Below are 16,701 nucleotides of genomic sequence, written 5' to 3'. Positions count from 1 at the left end.
GGTGAATCCAGATGAAAGCTATGATCCCTTATCGAGGTCACTTGTTAAATCCACCATCAGTGTAGATGAAGGGAAGGAGACAAGTTAAAGAAGGATTTTTAAGCCTTGAGACAATTGAGACATGGATTGTGTATGTGTGCCATTCAGAGGGTGAATGGGAAAGACAAAATATTTAAGTGCCTTTAAACGTGGAATGGTAGTAGGTGCCAGGCGCACCGGTTTGAGTGTGTCAAGAACTGCAACGCTGCTGTTTTTTTTTCACACTCAACAGTTTCCTGAGTGTGTCAAGAATGGTCCACCACCCAAAGGACATCCAGCCAACTCGACACAACTGTGGGAAGCATTGGAGTCAAAACGGGCCAGCATCCGTGTGGAACGCTTTCGGCACCATGTAGAGTCCATGCCCTGATGAATTGAGGCAAAAGGGGTGCAACTCAATATTAGTAAGGTGTTCCTAATATTTTGTACACTCAGTGTATATCATGAGTTAGATTATAAATATTATATTATGAAGTTATTATTTAAGAGCATGGAAGATAAATCACAAATCAGTAAAAAAAATGATTGAGTTCGCTAACTAGCAGATTTACAGCCATCATCAACATCCCTCTTTTCCCGATGTCAATCATGTCTTTTAGGAGGCACTGTAGCTAACTAGCTCGCTTACAATTTGTGATGAATGAGTGTGTTGTTGCAGAAATAAATAGGCCTATGCTCAAAAATGTATATTATGAATTTCGAGATCTGAATTGCGAAAGTCTTATTTTTGGGGTGAGAGGGGGTCGAGGGGGGGGGGCAGTGGGTGCCCTTTTTTCATTTTTAGCACCCGCTGAAACGTCTGTCCCCGGCCCTGACAACAACCCTTACCCTTAGACCCTTCATCCTCAGATTTACTGGTGGTTCCGACATAGATATGAATTGGGGGTGTACAATATCATAGAACAGAATAATCAACCTTGCAGGGTTGCACTTTAAACAAAACACTTATGTACAGAGCCAGAGTAGATCGTCTATGAGGCCCCACAGACGCATACCAAAACGCTCTGTCTAGGAAATGCTATCCTGCTATTGGTGCTTCTGCTGTACTAAAGTCTGAACTCTGACCTCACACATGACGACCCTGAGAGCCATCAGACATATACAGTATCACTGATTCCAGCTTCCTCCATGTGTAAAAGTGTTAGTCACTGTCACTACAGACCCGCCCAGATGATTCAACCATACAGAGAGCTCTGGCTGAGAGTGTGCCGGTCAACCTCTAGGCAACCACTTTGTGTAATATTGACTGAATGGGAGGAGCAGCATCTCAGATAAAGACCTTGCAGAGCCTCCGAAGCCCCATAATAAAATACTACAGGCTGCTGCCTGCCTGCTTCTTCCCCACCCGCGAGTGCTGAAGGAGGCAGGAACACGTGCATGACAAAAAACACCTGGTGGAGCGAGGTGAGGGAGTGGCCAGTTTAGGTGAGGGCGAGGCTGGCCGGTGTGGTGGTGAGTGAATGTGGAGGTCCTACTCCTGGGTCAGATCAGAGCGTCAGTGTCATGTTGCGGAGGAGCCACTGCTGGGAGCGGCTGCCTGTGCAGTCTCCCAGGGTGGGCACCATCTTGTCCTCCTCAGTAGGCATGTCCAGACATTGGTTACTGTTGACATGCAGCAAGGTCAGCCGCTGGGGAGAGAGGCGCAGGCAGACAGGCAGAAACAGGCACACACACGCACAGACACGCACACACACACACACGGGTGAATGAATATTACGCACTAAACACATGGCCACTGCAAAATGTGAGCCGAGATTCTGGCCTCTGCTCCACCTGCAGCCAGAGAGATGGTTTCTGGGTAGATTAGATTACAGATGAGCACCACTTCAACATATTTTAAAATGGATGTTTTCCACCCACTCATACAGATTTTGCAGTAATCTTCCCCAGCAGCTTGTATGTGGATTACATTTAATTTACAGAAACGTCATCATTGGGTATTGAAATGATGCTGACTTATGGTCGGCTAAATAAGTGTCAAACCTTTCAAAATAAATGTTGTGATAAAAAAATACGAATGCACCTGAATGTACCCGAGGACTTTCACCTCAGGAGGATTAGTTTGGTAGTAATCAATCTTTTGAGTGCCGTCACAACGATGGCTGTATTCCCCATGTCAATACCTAAGCCCCAAAACGAATGGCAAGGAGAGGAGACATAAAAGCTCTTAATTAACCACTTATGGCCACTCTCTCTCTCTCTCTCTCTCTCTCTCTCTCTCTCTCTCTCTCTCTCTCAGAGGTAATGTACTTAGCCAGTTTATACCTCCGTTGGCGGTCGTTACTCTTGTCATAATGACCATACAGAGTGCAGATGGCAGAATCCAATTCTTACCGTTATGGCCGTGTTTCACTTCTTAAGGAAGGAAAATGCAATTCTCTTTCAAGAGAGCCATGACATACATTGTAAAACGACATCAAAAAAGTATGTAGGTCTGTGGGGGGAAACAGCCCAGCCAGTAGTGTAACCTGTCAGAACAGATTTCCCCATTATGAATCTCCAGCTCATTGTGTGTTGTGTTTTCTTCTTGTTATCACCATTTCAATTAAATTCAGGTCAATTTCTCTCATGAGATGACCTATTGGTAACAGAGAGGGATTCCCCCCATTCACACCTTGTGTTCTGGCCTGTAAGCCCGTGGTATATGAGGCTGATTCTCTTGTTCTTCTCACATACTCAATTTCACACGGGCAGATTCTGTGAAAGGGGCTATTGATTTGAAAATCAATAGGTAGGCTACTGAGAGGAGATGGGAGGAAATGGTTGGGAATCAGACCGACTTTAACGGTGTCAAGGTGCTGCAGGTGTGTGTGTGTGTTAATGTGATACAGCTCTGTGTGCGTTGGGGACACCAGTCATCATGCAGAGCCATTGTAGAAGTACAGTACAGAATGCTCAACCTGCAATCTGTCCCTCCTTGTGTACCGTACAGTAGAATAGCAATCAGATGAGCTCGCAACTTTAAGGTAATAGAGTGTTTGGCATTAATAGCTACACTTTTAATATATATTATATAAATTGCAGAGGAAGACAGACTATTATATGTTCTTTTGGCACATCATTCACACATCCCAGAGGTGTTTTCCAAAACAATGTGTGACTGGTACACACTAAATCCAAGTGACACCTCAGACCAATGAGGATTGATTTTGTATTATAGGTTGACAGAATGCTAGAATCGTTATTCCCCATTCCTATTGCTTAAGGGTTTGATTAAATGCAATGCGTTTCCTTCTAGGCAGTTTTTCCTGGCCATTGTGCTCTCACCTCTGCTGTGCTCTTTGGGGTCTAGGCTGGGTTACTGTAAAGCACTGTGTGAAAACTTCTGATGTAAAAAGGGCTTTATAAAATCAATTTAATTCATTAATTAATACATTTTCCTGCAGTGTAACTTAGAGGCATAAGCATTGTTACCGTCAAGTTAAATGAAAAATCATTAGTAATATGAGGTTTTAGTAATAAATCAATAAATTAAACACAGCACATGACTAAGAACACACTGATTCAACAATAGAAAATGGTCCATATGTAGACTTTGCAGCAATGGATTGTCTTTGACTTTGAGGCAGTAGCAGTGTGTGGGTAAAATCACCAGGGAAGCTAATCCAGAAAAAAAGCCATATTAAAACCTGTGTGTTGTGATAACTGTGTTGTTTGCTCTATAATCTGTTAGTTCCTATACCTTAACACCGTGATATATATGCCGTAGGCCGAAACAATAAGAAGACGCAGTGGCAGAATAAATTCTAATAATACACATTTGTTTCATTACAAAAACTGGAGAGCAACATTTATCTGGTGAAGTCCACAAAACACATACAGCTCTTTGCCACCTTCTCCTCCCTCCTGAATCCTCCTCCCTGTCCCCCCCCTCTCTGCGGATGACTTCGTCAACCATTTTGAAAAGAAGGTTGACGACATCCGATCCTCGTTTGTTAAGTCAAACGACACCGCTGGTCCTGCTCACATTGCCCTACCCTATGCTTTGACCTCTTTCTCCCATCTCTCTCCAGATGAAATCTTGCGACTTGTGACGGCCGGCCGCCCAACAACCTGCCCGCTTGACCCTATCCCCTCCTCTCTTCTCCAGACCATTTCCGGAGACCTTCTCCCCTACCTCACCTCACTCATCAACTCATCCTTGACCGCTGGCTACGTCCCTTCCGTCTTCAAGAGAGCGAGAGTTGCACCCCTTCTCAAAAAACCTACACTCGATCCCTCCGATGTCAACAACTACAGACCAGTATCCCTTCTTTCTTTTCTCTCCAAAACTCTTGAGCGTGCCGTCCTTGGCCAGCTCTCTTGCTATCTCTCTCAGAATGACCTTCTTGATCCAAATCAGTCAGGTTTCAAGACTGGTCATTCAACTGAGACTGCTCTTCTCTGTGTCACGGAGGCTCTCCGCACTGCTAAAGCTAACTCTCTCTCCTCTGCTCTCATCCTTCTAGACCTATCTGCTGCCTTTGATACTGTGAACCATCAGATCCTCCTCTCCACCCTCTCCGAGTTGGGCATCTCCAGCGCGGCTCACTCTTGGCTTGCGTCCTACCTGACAGGTCGCTCCTACCAGGTGGCGTGGCGAAAATCCATCTCCGCACCACATGCTCTCACCACTGGTGTCCCCCAGGGCTCAGTTCTAGGCCCTCTCCTATTCTCGCTATACACCAAGTCACTTGGCTCTGTCATATCCTCACCTGGTCTCTCCTATCATTGCTACGCAGACGACACACAATTAATCTTCTCCTTTCCCCCTTCTGATAACCAGGTGGCGAATCGCATCTCTGCATGTCTGGCAGACATATCAGTGTGGATGACGGATCACCACCTCAAGCTGAACCTCGGCAAGACGGAGCTGCTCTTCCTCCCGGGGAAGGACTGCCCATTCCATGATCTCGCCATCACGGTTGACAACTCCATTGTGTCCTCCTCCCAGAGTGCTAAGAGCCTTGGCGTGACACTGGACAACACCCTGTCGTTCTCCGCTAACATCTAGGCGGTGACCTGATCCTGTAGATTCATGCTCTACAACATTCGCAGAGTACGACCTTGCCTTACACAGGAAGCGGCGCAGGTCCTAATCCAGGCACTTGTCATCTCCCGTCTGGATTACTGCAACTCGCTGTTAGCGGGGCTCCCTGCCTGTGCCGTTAAACCCCTACAACTCATCCACAACGCCGCAGCCCGTCTGGTGTTCAACCTTCCCAAGTTCTCTCACGTCACCCCGCTCCTCCGCACACCCACTGGCTTCCAGTTGAAGCTCGCATCTGCTACAAGACCATGGTGCTTGCCTATGGAGCTGTGAGGGGAACGGCACCTCCGTACCTTCAGGCTCTGATCAGTCCCTACACCCAAAGAAGGGCACTGCGTTCATCCACCTCTGGCCTGCTCGCATCCCTACCTCTGCGGAAGCACAGTTCCCACTCAGCCCAGTCAAAACTGTTCGCTGCTCTGGCACCCCAATGGTGGAACAAGCTCCCTCACGACACCAGGACAGCGGAGTCAATCACCACCTTCCGTAGACACCTGAAACCCCACCTCTTTAAGGAATACCTGGGATAAAGTAATCCTTCTAACCCCCCCCCCCCCCAAAAAAAAGATATAGATGTACTATTGTAAAGTGGTTGTTCCACTTGATATCATAATTTGTAAGTCGCTCTGGATAAGAGCGTCTGCTAAATGACGTAAATGTAAATTGCATGTAAAAAACAGTTACATGTCCTACAGCATTAAGCAAGTTAATGATTCCGCCATTTTCAGACTACTCAACAGCTATTGAGTTAGAGTTTACGGCTAGTTGCAAAGAAAACAGGAGCTGCCTCCACTACTCCAGCACCATTTTAACTTCAACATCATCGAATCACAGATGCTTAGTCTAATACAGTGACGACTAAAAGATACCAAAAACTATTCAGTCCAATCAACATAAGCTAAATATGATATGGCTGTCCATGGTACTGATTTTTGTGTGTGTGTGAGTGTGAGTGTGTGTTGTGTGTGTGTGCATGCAAGTAGAAAAAACATGTTGACTCACAGAGAAACGGCAATGCCATCCTCCTCTTTCATGTTGCCTAAACAGTCTATGACTCTGTCATACAGTACACGCTTTTAGTTTATGTTGTCCTAAGCTACCAGGCTAAAATACTTGCTCCCTAGCCTAACTTCCTTTCATGGTCAACGATACGCCAGGCCAGCTAGTTAACATTAGCCTACTACATCTAACTTCCATCTTCTCTGGCCAGGGGCACAATGTATTAATTTATGGTTGGATCAGAATTGCCATCATAATCATTGGCAGTATGAAGAATTAAGTAAAACCACAAGTCTCTATCTACAACGGTGGAGGAAAGGGATGATTTTAGTTAGCTAGCTAGCCACCAGAGGACAACAACACAACAAGATGTAACAATTTTTTTCTGTCAATAATGACGTTTGGCTTGTGATGTGATTGGTCTTAAACCAAATCCAAACTGGCTTCCCTTGACACTTTTTTTTTGGTGCACCAGGACCACACACAGCTGAACTCATGTAGTTTATCTCAATGTTGATTGGCTATTATTTTATATATTTTTATCAAGTGAGGCCAAATGCTCGCTGGCTTCCCTTGCATTCAATGCTACGGGTGGCAACAATGTCATACACTTTCTGACCAGACAGACATGCTACACATACTGAGACAGAGGGGTGCTGTTTCGTTCGATCGAATGCTTTCTCCAGTGAGATACATAGAGCCTCTTGTGAATTGAAGAACATTTATGAAAGACAGAGAAAGCCCAATTATTTTTTTAATACTTTTTGGGGGGTAGCCCGGCTTCCCTTGGTATCCATGAATACATCGCCACTGCTTTGAGGTAAGGTTGTCCTGAAGCTGTATAGGACATTTTCAGATCCATATACAGCCCTTATGTTTTGAATGGGTAGCACAAACCAAGATGGTTTGTATGTGATTGTGCATATTTGAGCTTGTGCTTCCTTCAATGCAAAAATACACAGAAGAGTCTCGCATTTACTCTACCTACAGTGCCTTTGGAAAGTATTCACACCCCTTGACTTTTCCAACATTTTGTTGTACACACAATACCCCATAATGTCAAAGTGGAATTATGTTTTTAGAAATGTTTACAAAAAAGCTGAAATGTCTTGAGTCAATAAGTATTCAACCCCTTTTTTATGGCAAGCCTAAATAAGCTCAAGTGTAAAATGTGCTTAACAAGTCACATAATAAGCTGCATGGACTCACTCTGTGCGCAACAATAGCTTAACATGAGTTTTGAATGACTACCTAATTTCTGAACCTCACACATACAGTTAAATGTAAGGTCCCTCAGTCGAGCAGTTCATTTGAAACACAGATTCAACCACAAAGACCAGGGAGTTTTTCCAATACCTAGCAAAGTATGGCACCTACTAGTAAGGTAAAAGGAGAAAAGGCAGACATTGAATATCCCTTTGAGCATGGTGAAGTTATTAATTACACTTTGGAAGATGTATCAATATACCCAGTCACTACAAAGATACAGGCGTCCTTCCATACTCAGTTACCAGAGAGGAAGGAAAACGCTTAGAGATTTAACCATGAGGCCAATGGTGACTTTAAAACAGTTACACAGTTTAATGGCTGTGATAAGACAAAACTGAGGATGGATCAACAACATTGTAGTTACTCCACAATACTAACCTAAATGACAGAGTGAAAAGAAGGAAGCTTGTACAGAATAAAATATTCCAAAACATGCATCCTGTTCGCAATAAGGCACTAAAGTAAAACTGCAAAAAATGTGGCATAGAAATTAACTTTTAAAACTAAAACCGCACTCAACGAGCTGTATACGGCTATAAGCAAACAAGAACATGCTCATCCAGAAGATCAGATCAGATCAGCTTGGCAAATGGTTGACAGATAGCCATACCCTACTCTCTCCCGCAGGAGAGGAGAGGGGGGCTGAGCCGGTTTTATGACACCTCACGCCAATTGTAAATCTTATTCAGCAGAGAACCCTCGCCTGCTCTTCAGTATCAACCAAAGGAATGCCTTTGTCTAGAGAGACTGTTACCCGCTCAAAAAGTGAATATTGGAACAATATTTCTAAGATAGGAATGTTAGGAATGGCCAGTGGGGATCTAAAGAATAATCATGTCATATTGTTGTTTATTTTGTGATGTCATTAAAAAACTGTATAACGTAAATACTGTAACTTGAAGAGCTTTCACACTGTGTATGTCAGGTTTACATCCTTTACGTTGTGTAGGAAATAAGAAGAACAATGAAACTGTTTTTGTTAAGATAGGAATGTGATTTTTGTTTTTTAACGAGATCATAGTTTTCATGTGTCTTGCACATTAACCAAGCCACGCCCCCGAATGAGGTCCAAAAAGCGTGTCAGTGTGATGGAAACGCCCTTTTTGACTAGAGTGCTTAAAAGGACTCGCTAAGAATTAACATATCAGACCAGCAGACGTGAAGTGTGAGCTAAACGTTACAAATGCTTGAAACTCCCAGACTAGAAAGTGTGCAGCTGTGGCTACACATTGAAATTGTTGGAAAGTCAAACTCAACACGAGGTGTAGAAGAGAAATTCACTTTACACGCAGCTGTGCACAAGGTGTGGGGGGGGTATACAGCCCTATTTGGTAAAAGACCAAGTCCATATTATGGCAAGAACATCTCAAATAGGCAAAGAAAAACAACAGTCCATCATTACTTTAAGGCATGAAGGTCAGTCAATGCTGAACATTTCAAGAACTTTGAAAGTTTCTTCAAGTGCAGTCGCAAAAACCATCAAGCGCTATGATGAAACTGGCTCTCATGAGTACCGCCACAAGAATGGAAGACCCAGAGTTACCTCTGCTGCAGAGGATAAGTTCATTAGAGTTACCAGCCTCAGAAATCACAGCCCAAATAACTGCTTCACAGAGTTCAAGTAACAGATACATCTCAACATCAACTGTTCAGAGGAGACTGTGAATCAGGCCTCATGGTCGAATTGCTGCAAAGAAACCACTACTAAAGGACACCAATAAGAAGAAGATACTTGCTTGAGCCAACAAAAATTCAAGCAATGGACATTAGACCTGTGGAAATGTGTCCTTTGGTCTGGAGTCCAAATTTCAGATATTTGGTTCCAACCGCCGTGTCTTTGTGAAACGCAGTGTGGGTGAATAGATGATCTCCTCCACATGTGTATTTCCCACCGTAAAGCATGGAGGAGGAGGTGTTATGGTGTGGGGGTGCTTTGCTGGTGACACTGTTGGTGATTTATTTAGAATTCAAGGCACACTTAACCAGCATAGCTACAGTACCACAGCATTCTGCAGCAATACAACATCCCATCTGGTTTGGGCTTAGTGGGACTGTCATTTGTTTTTCAACAGGACAATGACCCAACACACCTCCAAGCTGTGTAAGGGCTATTTTACCAAGAAGGAGAGTGATGGAGTGCTGCATCAGATGACCTGGCCTCCACAATCCCCCAACCTCAACCAAATTGAGATGGTTTAGGATGAGTCGGACCGCAGAGTGAAGGGAAACAAGTGCTCAGCATATGTGGGAACTCCTTCAAGACTGTTGGAAAAGCATTCCAGGTGAAGATGGTTAAGAGAATGCCATGAGTGTGCAAAGCTGTCATCAAGGCAAAGGGTGTCTATTTGAAGAATATAAAATATAGAATAAAAAATATTCATCAAATATCATCCAACTAGGAATTGTATATCCGGAACTCGGGCCACTTTCTAGAGCTACAACCTGAAGATCAATGACATCATCATGATTAGACCTTGTTTTTTTTCCAGAGTTCCCAGTTGTCTTGAAAGCACCAAAAATCCAGAGAATGCCAGACTTTGACAAAATTTGCCCACGAATGACCGCCGTGCCACCTTCCTGTTCAAGTGAGCACATCACAACAAGGTGAGTCCAAAAATGTATTGTATGCTGCTGCATAAATTATGTAATATGCCAGGGAGATATATATATATATATATACATACTGTAGCTAAGAAAGTAATAGTATGTTGTGTAGTAAGCTGTTAGTAAACCATGTGACTCACCCTAATAATTTGGTCTATTTACCCCTCTTAATTTCGCCTACTGTTCTGACTACTGTTCTGACTGTTCTGACTTGGTTGTGCACATGTAGCCAATAACCTGTTTTATAAATGTAATCATCGAACTTTGTAAGAGCTTTCATTGTCTGCTTATATGCACCCTTTATTTATCCAACGGTTCTGACTTGGTGTACAGGGAGAACACTGTAAGAAGGGTCCATGTTCTGAATTCTGTCACTGTACATTTCAAAGGTTCTTAACAAATAGTTACATTGACTACGTCCGCCGTCGCTCGCTCATTAATGTCTTAATCAAAATTTCGGATGGCCTCTTATAGTCCCCTTATGCCATAGTTTGTACATCTCAATTGTCAATAGAAACCACATTTGTTTAAGCAAGTCAGCCATATCAGCTATGTTTATTTTAAAGGCAGGAAATTAGGTTGAATGAACTGTTTCACTGCCAGACAATGCTTCGCTGATAGCATCTTACCGCTGGTAGCAGCGGTAAGATGTTGGGACTGTTGTTGGGACAGCTTTATGTAGGCCCTAACAGTTTGTGGGCACCGTTTGTCATCATTATAGTGCAATTAATGTATTGTTTAGTGTTGTGTAGTGGCTTTGCCGGAATGCATCCCACTTTTTTTTCTTTTTTTTGCCCCACCAAGATTTACATGCTAAAATTTCCACTGCCTTGGAGTGAGGGTAAACGGTAGGCATTTTCTCTGCTATCCACTTTATGTTTTAATTATTATTTTGGGTATAGGGGAGGGTCACTTGTTTGTTTTTTTCAAATGTTCAGGGAAGGTCGGTAAAAATGTATTTTACTGAAGGGAGGGCCACCCATTTTAATTTCAGAGAGGTAGGATTTTCTCCAGGTACAGTATCCCTCATTATAAATAACGTACAGTCCCTTATCCAGAAAGACTCACAGCTGTAATCACTGCCAAAGGTGATTCTAACATGTATTGACTCAGGGGTGTGAGTACTTATGTACACTGTAGGGGAAAAAGTATTTGATCCCCTGTTGATTTTGTACGTTTGCCCTCTGACAAAGAAATGATCAGTCTATAATTTTAATGGTAGGTTTATTTGAACAGTGAGAGACAGAATAACAATAAAAAAATCCTGAAAAACACATGTCAAAAATGTTATAAATTGATTTGCATTTTAATGCCCCAGGCATTTTTCTGTAAAGATTAGAAAATAAATTGTAAAAAAAAAAAAAATACAATTCCATGTACAGATAAATAGTTAAGCAGTTAGATTAAACAACTCTTTTGTAAGATAAATGTTTTAAAATGAAACGTGTATGGAAACAGGTGAATTAACCCTCCTCAGTTACCAGGCTCAATGTATTTCATTTTTAATACATTTTCAAAAATGTCTATGTTTTCACTTTGTCATTATGGGGTATTTGTGTGTAGATGGGTGAGAAAAAAAATATTTAATCAATTTTGAAATCGGGCTGTAACACAAAAAAAAGTTGGAATAAGTCAAGGCGGTATCAATACTTTTTAAAGGCATCACACAGAGCATCCCTCTCTCTCTCTCACCATTACTTCACTGGAGGGGGAGATGACCTGAGCATACTGTAAAACCAACCACTTAGGCAGGTTTTGGTGCAAAGGTTTAAAAAAGTAAATGTTCTGCTTTTAAAATGTATTAAACAAATTCATGTATTGATGTCCTCAAACCTGTCCAAATAGTATTACATTATCAAGCCAAAATTGTAGTATCTGCCATTATAGTACTGTACCTGTAAATAGGCCTATGAACCTCCATTACACTAAAGCCTATTTATTAATCATAAGAACATGTCTGGGGCAATAATGGAGATGCTATTTTTGCCAGCCCTGAAAGATCCCACCATACTTCAGTGCAGAAAAGTCAGCACGAAGAAAATATAAGAGAGGAGGAAAACCAATCCATATTTAATGAAAATATTAGACATGTGAGGGACGTGTCCTCTCTGCTCATAATTATTTCATTGCTCCTCAGTGGCAGTAAAAACTCCCATTACAGCTGTTGCAGTCCCAGAGAGTGGCTCATGAGCTCTGTGCCGTGTGTGTGCACAGCTGAGACCTGCTAATTAAATGAAGATGGTTTCCAAGAGCCTGCCCAGGGTGAAGAACATTTATCCCCTATGTCTCAAAGAGGAGTCGGCAACCCGACTTTCTGACAGATGTAGGATTCCTTTTAAATGTGTGTTTGTGCTGACACTAACAACGCTTAAAAACAGTCTGGCGTGTTTGTTACACGCCAGAGACTGGCGTGTAACAAAAAAATCTACACCGTACCAACAGATTCAATAGAAATGTGTTTCTTGGCATTCTGCCATTGGAGGGAGCCACGGCGGTTAGATAGTGTGGCTGTTCAGTACGGATTGGCCAAGTGTGTATCCCAAATGGCACCCTTATTGCCTTTATAGTGCTCAACTGTCAATCAGGGCCCATAGGGCTTTGGTAAAAAAAGGTTATGCACTATAAAGGGAATAGCGTGCCATTTGGGACACACCCGCTGTCTAATTGTGGTCCCAATATTGTCTGTTCAGAGAGCGTCGTGCAGTGTTAATCTCAAGGACAGAGACCACGGTAGGAACAGAACAGGGAATAAGGCCATCTGACAGCAGGCTGCTCTAGCACCGTCATGTTTACAAAGAACAATAACCCTGAACGCAACTCACCCAATTTAACGAACAGTAGTCCAAAAAGGAGAGCACACAGCAATGAATATGTTCTTTACCAGGCAGACGTCAACTGCTTAACAGACAAATAAATGCCAATGAATTACAGGAGGTACTGTAAAGAGGTAACTGGCTAAAGTGAAGGGAATGACAAATAGAAATACAGTCCATATATCAAACAGAAGCCGGTAGCTACTTGCAGCGAGCATCCAGACTAGATTTAGTAGATGTATATAGGTAAAATGGAAATGAGTGGCGATTGAAATTCAACCCTCAGACACTGAGAACACGCTGTGTGCTGAACACAGCTGTTATGAGGCCATAGGAGTGTGTTCAAAATGCAGCCCTCACTTTCCCAAGGCCAGAGCCGTGAAAGCACAGCTCACAATGAGGGATCACTTCAAAAGAGCTTGTAAACAAAGGCGAGCCAATTTCAATTTGCCCATCGCATAGATAATCAGCTAAACATAGAACCACCTCGTCTCCTCAGCTCCCATCCAATGAGGGCCTCCAGTGAATTTTCGCATCCAAATCAAATATTGATGTAGGAAAATAAATGTAAAATGAGATCTAATTTGGTGCGGAGGAAGGCTGGATACATTTCTTGCAGATAGCGTCGTGTATACAGCACCATCTGAAGCTGTCGATGGACGTTTATTATTGCCTTGTGTGCCTCTGTGTTCCTGTCGTTATGCATTCATGTCAAAAGGTCAGTGGTAATCGCTACTGAAACTTCTTTGCATGGCACACATTTACTAACGTTGGAAAAGTCCAGCATCGCAACACGCTGAAGCTCGAAAAACATCTCAATGCGGAGGTAAAAGAAACGAACACAAATATACTGTGAGGTAAGAAGCTACTTACTAAAGCAACGTGACAGCCTATTCCACCACAGTCATACAACTCCAGCTCTACAGACTAGACACTACACACTAGACGATTACACACTAGCCAACTACACCATTGGTTGCTGGTGAGCAGAGATATAGCAGGACGGGATCATTTTAAAGGCTGGAATTCCATTACAATAACCCCTTCCTCCGATATCTCCGACCACCAGCCACCACTGGACTACACACTAGACAACATACTACACACTAGACTACTAGACACTAGACTACTACACACTAGAACACTACACACTAGGACCTCCACAAGGTCTGGTTGTACAGTAAGTTACTGACCTGTGGTGGCCCATGCAGGAAGACAGCCCCTACAGAAAGTAATCAGTGGGGCTGTAGTACAGCTTCCTAAACACCTCCAGCCGGGTGAAGTTCCTCAGGACCCAGGCTTGCAAGGGGCTACTATTACAGTACTCCACCGTGGGGCGCCAGCTGCCGTCCTCCAGCCTGCTGATGGTCAGACACAACTGTGTGATGATGTGGAGGAACGTGTGCTTCTGTGGATGGACATCCGGATGGAGGATGTCATGCATGGACATGAGGAGATGGGAGTGGTGAGTGAGAAACGCTAGGACAGAGCCAGACTCAGGCCAGACAGGCCCAACAACAAGATCACCAACAGTACTGTATACTTATATTCCAAAAAAACACAATGCCACACAACCCATCTAAAGGGTAAATGGACTATGTTGGAGTGTTGCTCAGAATGGAACCACCTTTGCCTACAATCAGAAAATCTTCAACCAGATTTCGTAGTTTGATAAAAGTGGATGGGACTTGGTGGGATGATGGCACTGATATTCTATATCAGCACTGATATTCTATATCAGCACTGATATTCTATATCAGCACTGATATTCTATATCAGCACTGATATTCTATATCAGCACTGATATTCTATATCAGCACTGATATTCTATAGTCCTATGAAAGGATGAGCAGGGAGGGATTCAGAATAGGAGGTGAGTAGAGAGATTGCTCTGACCAGTGCTTGAATTGGACTGTTACACACTGGTACTGAATACCGGCACCTCGAATTTATTACTGCTTGAGTGCCAGTACCTCTTGAAGAAAATTGGCAGAAAAATATCGCAAAGTACCGGCACCTAAATATAAATGGGTACCCAAAATGACTACCGACAGCTATTTCAGTCCACTTCAAACCCAGGCTCTGACCACCTGGAATATGGAGATGATGTCAAAGTCAGGTATTTCTCTCTGTCTCTCAGATGCTGAAAATGATGGCCATATGAAATGTTAATGGTAGGGCTGGGATCAGCAGTATCGCCTGTCACACTGTTCCTAAAAATAATCAGGCCGTTGACAGTGGCATTGAAACCCCACCGCCGTATACGTCAGGGACATTTCCTAATGCATGAATTATTCACATTTTCATATTACATATTTAACTAAAGCACAAACTGTAATACCTAGATCTCTCCCAGGGTTTGTACAGGAATAGATGAGCCTGGGGGCTTTTTAAAGTTGACAGTGACATGAGTGATCTTAAATCAATGACAGGTGACACCATACTGGAGCAGATAGCAGGGGGCGCAATCGGCCATTTGCGTGGCTGAATTGTAAAGAACATTTTAGAGGCCCTCGTAGAGATATATATTTTTTCATGCCAATTTCCTGCAATTCTACACATTTTTCCGGTTTTAAAGCAAATTCCCTGCAGTTCTACACATTTTGCTATTAAGCTGAGAGAGAATGTTCCAGTTTCAAAGACAATTGAATGCGATTCGACATATTCTGCAATGGAGCTGAGAGAAAATGTTGCAGTTTTAAAGCAAATTTTCTGCAATTCTATGTATTTTGCCATGGCTAATTGTAATGAACACGAGGGGAGACAGAGAGCTGGTTTCAAGCGCAGGGCACAGCAGTTGTTTATTTGTAAAGGACCGCAGGAGGAGGCAGGTAGCTGGGTCCAGGGGCAGGGGCAGGCAGAAGGTCATACACAGGAGGAGGCAGGTAGCTGGGTCCAGGGGCAGGCAGAAGGTCATACACAGGGGTCCAAAAGTGCAACAGTACAGGCAGGGAAAAGGCTAGTAACATAGTTCGGGAGAGCAGGCAATAGGTAGATAACAGAAAATCCGATAGGCTAAAGTACAGGCAGGGAATAGGCAAAAACTATCATACACGAGAGGAGTAAATCATGGGAAAAACAGAGCTCTGAAAGACGTGTCACAAAACAAACAATACCTCACAGTGATGGGATGCACAGAACTGAATTAAATAGTGCATGATAATGACATACAGGTGTGTGAACAGGTAATTATAATTCAGGTGATTGGGATCTGGAGAGTGAGCTGCGTTCAGGGGATGTAGGTGTTTGAAAGTGTGAGCTGGAAAGTGGGCTGGAAAGTGAGCTGCGTTCAAGGGATCTACGTGTTTGAGAGTGTGAGCTGGAAAGTGGGCTAGAAAGTGAGCTGCGTTCAGGGGATCTACGTGTTTGAGAGTGTGAGCTGGAAAGTGGGCTGGAAAGTGAGCTGCGTTCAGGGGCTCTATGAGTTTGAGGGTGTGAGTTGGAAGCAGATGTTACACTAATGCAGTGTTATTTAGTAGTATATATTTTGTTATTATGCAAAGTTAATTGTTGTTGAATTTTAAATTCTCCCTGACTGTCTAGTTTTTATTTTGGTGATTGATATTTCTCAAAGACGATATTATAAAAAAATATATAGCATCATTTTTTACATTGTTTATATCTGGTTTTAGTTGTTTAATTTTACTCTGAAAGCGTTTTTCCATCACAAATTTTTGGGGAAAAAACGCTTAGACGTCCCGCCCAAGGACTCAAACATATGAATAGGTCCCAGTGGAAGAAATATAACGATATGAATTGTTAATATTAAGGCTGCTTTGAGAATACACAATTGTTGTATGCTACAGTTTCCCTGTGGGAATGTATATGCTTTATTGTATTTGCTGTGATAGTATCCTGTGATAGTATGCTGTGATAGTATGCTGTGATAGTATGCTGTGATAGTATGCTGTGATAGTATGCTGTGATAGTATGCTGTGATAGTATCCT

The 16,701-nt window shown here is 42.9% G+C and overlaps 1 protein-coding gene across 1 annotated transcript in view; it reads right to left on the bottom strand.

Annotated features, from left to right (window-relative positions):
- Nucleotides 1-245: 245 nt before the first annotated feature.
- Nucleotides 246-16,701, bottom strand: part of LOC106581824 (polypeptide N-acetylgalactosaminyltransferase 13) — a 79,093-nt gene continuing 62,637 nt past the window's right edge. The window contains 1 exon segment of the mRNA XM_014164205.2: nt 246-1,667. Coding sequence (XP_014019680.1) covers nt 1,527-1,667 — 141 coding nt within the window. The 3' untranslated portion in view covers nt 246-1,526.

Source organism: Salmo salar, chromosome ssa21, assembly GCF_905237065.1.
Source record: "Salmo salar chromosome ssa21, Ssal_v3.1, whole genome shotgun sequence".
In the NCBI taxonomy this organism is placed as follows: domain Eukaryota; kingdom Metazoa; phylum Chordata; class Actinopteri; order Salmoniformes; family Salmonidae; genus Salmo; species Salmo salar.
Note: the sequence above shows the minus strand (reverse complement) of the source record. Positions and strands in the feature narration are given on the sequence as shown.